Genomic DNA, 10583 nt, shown 5'->3' on the forward strand with positions numbered 1-10583 from the left:
ATTTTTGATGGGGTTTGAGTTTGACTCATCCAAGGTAACAAAAAAACTCCAAGGTCTTTTAGTTTAGGCTTTAAAAAGGCTTATATTAGGCCCATTTAAGATAACCCCATCTTATCCCACTAGGGCTTTGTAAGACATTTCCACATATAAAACCTCATTTCCTCCTCGTCACAGATCTCGAACCCTTACTTCCTTCCTCCCGCCGTAGGCTCTCAGGAACACCACCATCCTTCCACCATGGGTCGTGTCATCAGAGCTCAACGTAAGGGAGCGGGTTCCGTCTTCAAGTCCCACACTCACCACCGCAAGGGTCCCGCCAAATTCAGGAGCCTCGATTTCGGCGAGAGAAACGGTTACCTCAAGGGCGTCGTCACAGAGATCATCCACGATCCAGGACGCGGTGCTCCGTTAGCTCGCGTCGCGTTCCGTCATCCTTTCCGTTACAAGAAGCAGAAGGAGCTCTTCGTCGCCGCCGAGGGTATGTACACGGGGCAGTTTCTGTACTGCGGTAAGAAAGCAACTCTCGTCGTCGGAAATGTGCTTCCTCTCAGATCTATTCCTGAAGGAGCTGTTGTCTGCAACGTCGAGCACCATGTCGGTGATCGTGGGGTGTTCGCTAGAGCTTCTGGTGATTACGCTAGCCCTGTTCGTTGTCAAGACGCCGAAACTAGCGTCAGCGATCCAAATTAGAACGTGAAACTAAGTAAAGCTTAGTTGGATTTAGATGCGGCGATTCTTAAATGCTTTAGATTTAATAGACTTCAGGTCGCCGGAATTCATAGCGTCAGCGTTTTAAGAATGCGGAGTCGACTTTTAAACGCCAGCGACTAGTTTCTCTCACATCCGTGTTCCATTTTGCCGCTGTTCGCGTTTGTTTCTGGTCACCGGTCGCTGACGCTCTGCGTCTTCCTCCCGAACAGGGCTGCTATCGTTATTGCTCACAATCCCGACAACGACACAACAAGGTTTGGTTTTGTTGTATTGAAATGTTATGTCTTTTGTTGTTTTAATGAATTGTTCCTTTGATATACATACGGTTTAGTGTTTTAGTGTGTTAGTGTGTTTTAATATGTAATGTGTTAGTGTGTTTTTGTGGTTTATTGGTTTATTTGTTTATTGGTTTAGTGTGTTTTAATGTGTTAGTCTTTTAATGTTTTAGTATGGTTTAGTGGTTTTTTTTTTAGTGTTTTGTTTTAGTGTGTTTTATAGTTTTAGTGTTTGTGTGTTTTATAGTTTTATAGTTTTAGTGTGTTGTTAGTGCTTTAATGGAATAGTTTCGTTCTTACAATAACGATTTGAACATTGATTTTTGACAGGGTTAAATTGCCATCTGGTTCGAAGAAGATTGTTCCGAGTGGTTGCAGGGCCATGATTGGTCAAGTTGCTGGTGGTGGAAGGACTGAGAAGCCGATGCTCAAGGCGGGTAATGCCTACCACAAGTACCGTGTGAAGAGAAACTGCTGGCCTAAGGTTCGTGGTGTGGCTATGAATCCGGTTGAGCATCCTCACGGAGGAGGTAACCATCAGCATATTGGTCACGCTAGTACTGTTCGTCGTGATGCGCCACCTGGGCAAAAGGTTGGTCTTATTGCTGCAAGGAGGACTGGTCGTCTCAGGGGTCAAGCTGCTGCTCTTGCTTCCAAGCAAGAATAAGGAGAGGAGGCTTGAGGATGAAAGTGCTCAATGTTTTTGAAACCTTAAATTCTACTACACTGTTCTTTGAGACCTTTCTCAATCTATTTCTTCAGTATATTGGTTTCCAGTTTCATTTTGCATGCCTACTTCATTATCCGACTGTCTTATCTAAGTTGGAATGACATGACTTGTTCACGGTTTTAACATTAAGTCAGGATTTTAATGACTTCTTGACTTGTTCACGGTTTTAATGTTTTAACTAATATCTAAGCATAGGATCTAATTTCTGGCAATTTTGAGAGAAACAGTCTCTTTGATATTCTACTTCAGCTTTGCAAGCTTAATCCAGAATGTGAGATCATTACGAAAGATTAAGTTGTTACTTCAAACACTTGTATGGAATCTCAAATTAATGACAAACAAAAATGTACTTGAAGCATAGATATGAACACAGATTTATCTCGGTGCATGCACATTGGACCTTAACTCCATATACCCCATACCTTCCTAAACTCAAGCTTATTACCCCAACCCTATTCATCCCACCCCTATATTGTTGCACTCACTAAACTAGCTTTTGTCCATTTATTCCTCAATTAAAAACTAACCACAATTCAACTACCTACATAGCCCACATCCTAACCTTAACCAATCAAAATTCTTTGGTCCACATATTCTTCTTCTTCCTCGTACTCTCTCCTCCTCTTCATCCTCCATTGGTGATTTTGGAAGCTCCTAAAGAAGGTAATTATTGTTCGTTTTAGGTGATTTTTTTTTTGTAAAATCACCCTTAAAATGTCATGTATATCATGGAGATATTCATTCTGATGATAATTACAAAGTTTAAAAACGAATTTAAAAACTGTGGTAAGAGATTATAAGTATAATTTACGTCCGTTTTTGATGATTAGTTTGTGGAAGAACAAGTATAATTTACGTCAATGTAAAATCCTAACAAAAACGTCCTAAAAACGGATTAGTTTGTGGAAGAACAAGTTCTGGGTATTACTAGGAGAACTACGCATTACTAAGGCAAAATAGTTTTACTAGAATTTACTTGAATTACTAGAGTTACTGGAATTACTCTAATAATGATAATACTAATGGTATTCTATTTTATCTCAGGAAAATGCAAAATCCGCAGTGCACATTCATTTGTTTTGATTATGGGGGATATTATATGAAAGATGGGGCTGAAATAAAATGGATTTCAGGAGATGGTGAAGGAGAAGATGAAATTCACACGATTTTGTTTAGGAAGTCAATGGAGGAGATCACTTACTCTGGTTTGGTTGAGTGTATTTGCAGAAAGATAAAGGTAGATGAATCTAAGGTGAAAGTGAAGATTAGTTACTTTCCAATGGTATTGTATTCATACAAGCCATCATACATCCGGAATGATGACGAAATCTTTGGTTATCTACTGCAAGTAAACCATGAGAAGTGTAGAAGTGTTCTACATGTGGAGTTCATCAATGAAGAAGTGAAATTTTCAGAAGAGGATGATGAAATTGATGGCTATGTCGGTCTATCTGATAGAGAGGCTATAGAGGCTGGTGATGAGGATGGTACTGAGAATGATGAAACTGATGCCTATGTTGGTATATCTGATAGAGAGACTATAGAGGCTGGCGATGAAGATGGTAATGGTGGTGTGCTCACTTTTGACGAAGACATTGAGATGCATGATGGTGTCAATCAGACACGGGATGATGGTATGGATTTGGTTATAGGTCAAGAATTTTTAACCAAGGAGGCAGCAAAAGTTCTTATTCAAACCGCGTCATATCAAAATTGTTTTGAGTTTGATATAATTAAGTCGGATACTAAGAGATTTGTGGTTAAATGCCGAGGAGCCAAAGATGGGTGCAAGTGGTTTGTGCGAGTTGCAATGGTGAAGAATTCAGATATTTGGTCGGTTAGAAGTTATTTCAAGCAGCATACATGTTTTGTCGTTACAAGAGAGGTTGGTGATGAAGATGGTACTGAGAATGATGCAAATGATAATGACGTTTTTGGTGGTGTGCTCACTTATCACCAAGACATTGAGATGCATGAGAATGGCAACGGAAAAGATGGCAATGAGTTTGAAGATACAGAAGTAAGACCAGCAGCTAACTATGAGCCATGGGATGATGGTGTGGATATGGTTCTAGGTCAAGAATTTACCACCAAGGAGGCAGCAAAAGTTCATATTCAGAAAGCTTCACATCAGAAATGTTTTGAGTTTGATATAAAGAAGTCGGATACTAAGAGATTTGTGATTAAATGTCGAGGAGCCAAAGAAGGTTGCAAGTGGTTTGTGCGAGTTGCAAAGTTAGAGAATTCAGATCTCTGGACGGTTAGAAGTTATATCAAGCAGCATACATGTTCTATTGTTACTACTAGAACATTGCGTGATAGAAGGAAAGGCACATAACAAATCGTTGCATCTGTTTTGGCTCAAGATTATCCTGGTACATTTGACACACCAGTTCCCAAAGTTCTGATCGATTTGGTTCATCGCAAAGTTGGTGTGAAAGTATCATACACCGCCGCATGGAGAGGAAAAAGAGAAGCTGCTAATGAAGTGCGAGGGAATCCAAAAGAGAGTTTTACTTTACTACACTGTTATATGCACATGCTGGAACAAACCAATATTGCCACAAGAACACTTGTAGAAGTGGATGAGCACCAAAGATTTAAGTATCTGTTTTTTGCACTTGGAGCTAGCGTAGAAGGGTTCCGTGCAATGAGGAAAGTCCTCATTGTGGATGCAACACACCTCAAGAATGTTTATGGTGGAGTTCTCTTTGTTGCGACAGCTCAAGATCCCGATCATCACCACTACCCAATTGCATTTGGTGTAGCAGATGGTGAGAATGATCAAAGCTGGATATGGTTTATGGAACAGTTGAAATTAGCGATAACTGATGTCCCCGGATTGGTGTTTCTTTCAGATAGAAACAGAAGCTTAATCAAGGCAGTACGTCTAGTGTTCCCTGAGGCCGAACATGGGTATTGTATATGGCATTTATCTCAGAATGTTAAAGGCCACGTCCATAACAACAAAGATACTTGTGCGTTCAAGTTTAGAGAATGTGCACATGCTTATACAGTGGCTGAGTTCCAGTACCTTTATCATGCTTTTCGCAGGAAGTATCCAAGTGCAGCGGCGTATCTTGACAAAAGTGTTGAAGAGAAGAAATGGGCTAGATGTTACTTTAAAGGAGATAGATACAATGTCGACACCACCAATTCAGTAGAATCTTTTAATGGTGTTATTAGGGGAGCGAGAATGTACACCTTACTGTCAATGTTTGATGTAATCATTGCAAAAATGGCTGAATGGTTTAACAAGTATAGGAAGAAGGCAGCTGAAATACCATACAACCTGAAGCTTGTGCCTATTGTGGAAGAGGAAATGTCTAAAAGATGTGTTGAATGAGGGTTTCTCACAGTTAAAGAGTTAAACAGCTTCCATCTTGAGTACAGTGTGCAAGGTGCTGACGGGAAGGTTTATACCGTTGATATGGCTATGTACACTTGTAGCTGTGAGCAATTTGATAAAGACAAATACCCATGTGTGCATGCAGTCGCGGCTGCCACATTCATGACACATAAAGCAGGAAAGGAACTCCATCTATCTGAGTATTGTTCTAAGTACTATTTGGTAGAGCAATGGGCTTTGGCTTATCACAGGACAATATATCCTGTTCCTCATATGTCTGATTGGGTTATACCAGAAGAAGTTAGAGCAAAGAAAATACTTCCTCCGGATTTTGAAGTCAAGAAAGGAAAACCACAACAAACAAGGTTTCCATCAGTAGGAGAATCTCGTGGAAGAGGAAAAAGAGGCAAAGGGAGTGGTAGAGGGAATGGCAGAGGCACGGGCAGAGCCAGAGGAGAAGGTCTTGCAGCATATTTTGAATGTGGAAGTGGTTCGGGTTCAGGTGTTTGATTGTTGAAATTTATTATTGTTTTATTTGGACTACTAGGATGTACTGGTATTATTATGTGTTATTTGGACTACTAGGATGTACTGGTATTATTATGTGTTATTTGGACTACTAGGATGTACTGGTATTATTATGTGTTATTTGAACTACTGAGAATTACTGGTGTTATTATGTGTTATTTGGACTACTGAGAATTACTTGTATTATTATGTGTTATTTGGACTACTGAGAATTACTTGTATTATTATGTGTTATTTGAACTACTGAGAATTACTGGTGTTATTATGTGTTATTTGGACTACTGAGAATTACTTGTATTATTATGTGTTATTTAAACCATTATATATAGTCCATGTATATGAGAACTACGTAGATTCAGACTATTTTCGGTGATTATTTTCAATGCATAGACCGTGTATATGATAACTACGTAGATTCAAACTATTTTTGATGCTTGTTTTCAATAGTTTAAGAAAAGCTTATCAGTTTCTTAGAAAACTTCCTTAACTTTCAATGTTAGTGTGTGAATGGTTCAAGTAGAGTAAGGAGCATCAAACAAAGTACGTCTTTCTGGTAAATTATTTATGTAAATGTCCTTCTTAATGATAGTTATGGCGTAAAATCATTGGTTTTACTACGAATTCTTCCATTGTGTGATAGTTTAACTAGATAAACGTTAAAATTGCCAAAGTATTACTATGTGGATAGTAGTATTACTGATACCTTGAAGATTACCGTGTATTACTAAGTGTTAAAATAATACTAAATATAAATATGACGGCTGCACGTTTTACATGTGTTTACTTTTTTAAATATTAAATATTTTGGCATTTTACATGTGTTTTCCGTTTTTGCTATTTTTTGGCATTTTACATGTTTACATATTTTGGTTTGGTCTCAATAATCCCCCATTAAATCCAGTTATCCAACTAATTCATTTTTGGCCATAGTAACATCTGTAAATATAGTTTTCCAAACCTGTCTTTTGCAACATACCAACATTCAAAAGCATTATAAGTTTTAAACATCCAAACATAAAGCATTCTCCTACCAAGTTTTAAACATCCAAAATACTTAAATTAACATCTTAAATACATAAGGCTTCTCCTAGGCTAAGCCTTTGTTTTAGGCTTCTTCCCCCTCGTGAAAGGAGTCTGCACCCACTGTGATGGTTCACACTTCCTCTTCCCTCTTCCCTTAGATGCATGTGGTGTACAATCACTCTTCTTTGGTGCAGCATCAGCAATACTCCTCCTTGGTCTGCCCCTTCTCTTAGGAGTCGGTTTGCCAGACGTCATTGTCTTCTCCTTGCATCTATGCCTGATCCTAGGCCTCGTAGCTTCCTTGGTCCCATCCATCCTCTCCACAACTTTCTCACTAGTTTTTTCCTCTGCCTCCACAGCTTTCTCACTAGTTTTTTCCTCTGCCTCCACAACTTCCTCACTAGTTTTTTTCTCTAACTCCACAGCTTTCTCAATAGCTTTTTCCTTGGCTTCCACCACCACTACTCTCCTCGCAGCCATTGCCTTAGTCCTACCACCAGATGGTGGTGTTGGAGTTTTATCTGCCTCAACCCGAGGCTCATTGATCGGAGACTCAAAACGAGGCACATTGATCGGAGACTCAAAACGAGGCTCACTGTTTGGAGACTCAGATGCCTCCACTTTCTCATCATCCTCACTATTCTCAATGCTTTCCTCATTGGTTGCAGCCTCTTTCCTTTCGTCATTTGCTTGATCCTCTTCAGCCTCAGCTGCCTCTACTTCCCTCCATAGTTCATCAGCCTGTACTCTACATCTCTCCTTCAGTTCGTTCAACTCTCGCTCACTATCATTTTCCTCATCAGTCTCGCTGTTTTCCTTATCTTTATCAACCTCTCCACTCTTCTCCTTCTCTTTGCCACTCTTCTCCTTCTCTTCTTCCTCAGCATCATCTTTTTCCTTCCCATCCCACTGTCCAAAATCCGTACCATCGCACTGTCCAAAATCCATGTCTTCACCACGATTCGGCTTCTCACTCACCTTATTCTCGATAGATGTTAGCCTTTTTTCTATTTTTTTAGCCCTGCATCTCAACAGCCGCTGGTTCTTTTCAATTCCACCCAGCCTCAAATCAACAGCCTCCAGCTTTGTCTCCACCGTAAAGTTAAGTCCAACAAATGCTTCTCCCATGAAATCCAAAAGCCTATTTTCCAGACCTTGCAAGCTCGAATCAGAGGATGATGCTTCTGCAAACGTCACCTTTTCTTTGTCCTTCTTTTTTGTAAACACTCGTGCAGCTTGATCTAAATCATACAGCTCTTCCCACCAAATACTCTTCTGCTTCACAGTTAACCAGTGGTTCCAAGTCTCGCTTGGGCTGCCCTGACGGTCATACTCTCGTTCCAAGTCAATGATACGAGCCAACAACATTTCCTCACCAATATTTGGTTCCAACACACTGTGAATAGTCTGAAAAAAAAATAACACTAATTAAATTTTATGTTCTACTAGCTTCTACTATAACTGTAAACATGTACCTTTGTGTCTCCAAGCGCTCGGTATATGTCTTCCAAAGGATAGCCCCTCATACTGGTCTTTGTAAACCGGCTCTTGCACATCCTTGGACAGTCCGCACAAGGATTCTTTTGATAGATTCTAAACTCTTTCCCCAGAGCAGGAATACACTCAAAAGCCAGAACCTATAGAATCCAGTGTCACATACATGTCAGATTTTCAATTATTTAACAACTAAAACTTTTACTAAATTATATGCTTACCTCTAAGGGGACTATGAAACCAGGAAAGGAGACTGCATCTTTTGTCACTTCTCCCTTTAATTGGTTCATCACACGCTTAATCTCCCTTATTGAATCTTCAAATGTTAGACGACCCCAGGGAAATGTTTTGCAAGCATCCAAATCATCCACCATCCTCAATATGAAGGAGTCTAAATTTCCCTCATACCTTGGCTTTCCTCTGATAACAGTACCAAGAAAAAACAAGACAGCCATCTTCAATTTATCTGGACAATCCGGCATAGACAACAGCTTCTGCTTCACATCAGTGATGGTGATCTTCTCTATGTCATGGAAGTAGTAATTCACGAACTCATGACCCCCGATCTTCTTATATTTTCTCGGATACTCAGTGCAGTCTAAGCCAGAGATGAGGGCGTGCTCCCTCATAGAATAGCGGATGGGTACACCATTAACCGCAAACCATGCAACATCATCTTCTGGAGTACAAATGGTGTGCAGGAGTAACATCCACATCCCTTGGAGCTTCAGGTTTGGTTCCTCTGGCATGTGAAAGAAATGTCGAAACTGGGAATGGCTCGTGAACCATTCGGCCTGATCCTTCTTAAGCGTCTCCTTGATGACTTTTACTGTCGCGCTCACATAGCACTTGGTTTGTATCTTGCAAATCTTCGTGAACTCACTGCTTTTGAAGTATAACTCAAGGGGTTGCGGTGGTTGCATTTCCTCCTGCAATGAAAATACATACAAGAAGTCTTAGTAATGCTAGTACTTAGTAATGCTAGTAATACAAGAAGTCTATTAGTACTACTAATTACAAGTCATCATTTCTCACTAACAGTAACAATGATACAAAATATATACCTCACTTTCGGACCCCTCTCTTTCGGATTCATCTGAGATTGAGCGCGATTGGTAACTCGGTTCTCTCTCTGGCGTACTCTTCTTACTCCTCTGAAAATACATATATACATGTTAGTAATGCTAGTAATGTTAGTAATGCTAGTAATGCTAGTAATGCTAGTAATACAAGAAGTCTAGTAATGCTAGTACTACAAGAAGTCTAGTAATGCAGTTACAATGAATACAAAATATATACCTCACTTTCAGACCCCTCCCTTTCGGACTCATCTGTGACTGAGAGCGAAATGTGACTCGGTTCTCTCTCTTGCGTACTCTTCTTACTATTCTTACTCTTCTTACTACCCTCAGGAATTACTGGTGTTTTTGCAATTGGGGTCGTTCTCGGCCTAAGAGATAGACGACGCCTTTCATTGGGGACTCCCTTATTCTTTGCCACCTTTTTATTTCCCTTCATAACTTTCCTGTACAAGACATTACAACACTTAATCACTCTAAATGCAAACCGCAAACAACAACACAACATCAATTAACTCCCATTAAAACCAAACATATCCGATTCATATATATTTTATCCCTAATTTATAGTCTCGGGTTTAACAAGCATCTTACCAATTCAACTTATTCAGTAAAAAAACATATGAAAATCGCACAATTTCATCTAAAATAGGAGTCTAAAATCAATCCCCAAAATAGTTTCTATCATAACATATTCATAACATAAATCGCACAATTTCACCATGTCTCTCCCAATTTCATACCACAAACTAGCACAATACTTTAGTTTCGTCTATTGATAATTTTTTCCCAATTTTCCCAATTTTTTTTAACCTAAAATACATATCACAGAGAATCAACCACAATAAATCACTTACAAATACGGATGAAGTCAATTCGGAGATGGGCAAACTCGATTATCACAGAGAAAGAAGAAGAAACGAAGAAAATGGAGGAGTCGGGGATTTTAGGGTTTGTCGCCGTTGAAGGCTCCTTTCTATCGCGAAAGAAATGTAGTTTTCCAGAGTTGAAAAAAATAAGGAGAGTTGAAGATACACAAAAACGATGACGTTTAGGTCTACCTGGGTCGGATCTGTCCGGTTTGCTTGGTCTGGGTCGGATCTTCGTGGTTGGATCATGTAAATACTTCATATCTCTATTATATAACCGTAATTAACCACTTTTTCTATTTAAAAATAAATGAAAAATATAATATATTATAATAAAAGGTCAAAGGGGAATTTTTGTGAGGGGTATGGGGTATATGGAGTTAAAGTCCATGCACATTCCATGTGTTTAGCTGTGTTGAATTCACCTGCGACTTTCATGGACAGAATTTGAGATTCGGCTCCTGGGAGATTAGTGGCACTTCCAGTAATGAGGGAAGTTCTATAGTGGAGACCTCTTCTTCAACC

At 39.5% G+C, this 10583-nt stretch overlaps 2 protein-coding genes across 2 annotated transcripts; one reads left to right on the forward strand and one right to left on the reverse strand.

The window, feature by feature from the left end:
- The first annotated feature begins 163 nt into the window (after nucleotides 1-163).
- On the forward strand, nucleotides 164-1886 carry LOC125583816 (60S ribosomal protein L8-3). Its single transcript, XM_048751330.1, has 3 exons — nucleotides 164-636; nucleotides 925-965; nucleotides 1317-1886. Exons 1-3 carry the CDS (start codon nucleotides 238-240, stop codon nucleotides 1651-1653), a joined length of 777 nt encoding a protein of 258 aa, XP_048607287.1. The 5' UTR covers nucleotides 164-237; the 3' UTR covers nucleotides 1654-1886.
- A 4688-nt stretch (nucleotides 1887-6574) lies between these two features.
- On the reverse strand, nucleotides 6575-10277 carry LOC106383555 (uncharacterized protein At3g43530-like). The gene is made up of 5 exons (XM_048751329.1): nucleotides 10047-10277; nucleotides 9410-9635; nucleotides 9175-9264; nucleotides 8092-9039; nucleotides 6575-8023 (listed from the first exon to the last, which is right to left on the reverse strand). Exons 4-5 carry the CDS (start codon nucleotides 8170-8172, stop codon nucleotides 6686-6688), a joined length of 1419 nt encoding a protein of 472 aa, XP_048607286.1. The 5' UTR covers nucleotides 8173-9039; nucleotides 9175-9264; nucleotides 9410-9635; nucleotides 10047-10277; the 3' UTR covers nucleotides 6575-6685.
- Nucleotides 10278-10583: the final 306 nt, after the last annotated feature.

This window comes from Brassica napus, chromosome C3 (assembly GCF_020379485.1).
Source record: "Brassica napus cultivar Da-Ae chromosome C3, Da-Ae, whole genome shotgun sequence".
NCBI classification, from domain to species: Eukaryota; Viridiplantae; Streptophyta; class Magnoliopsida; order Brassicales; family Brassicaceae; genus Brassica; species Brassica napus.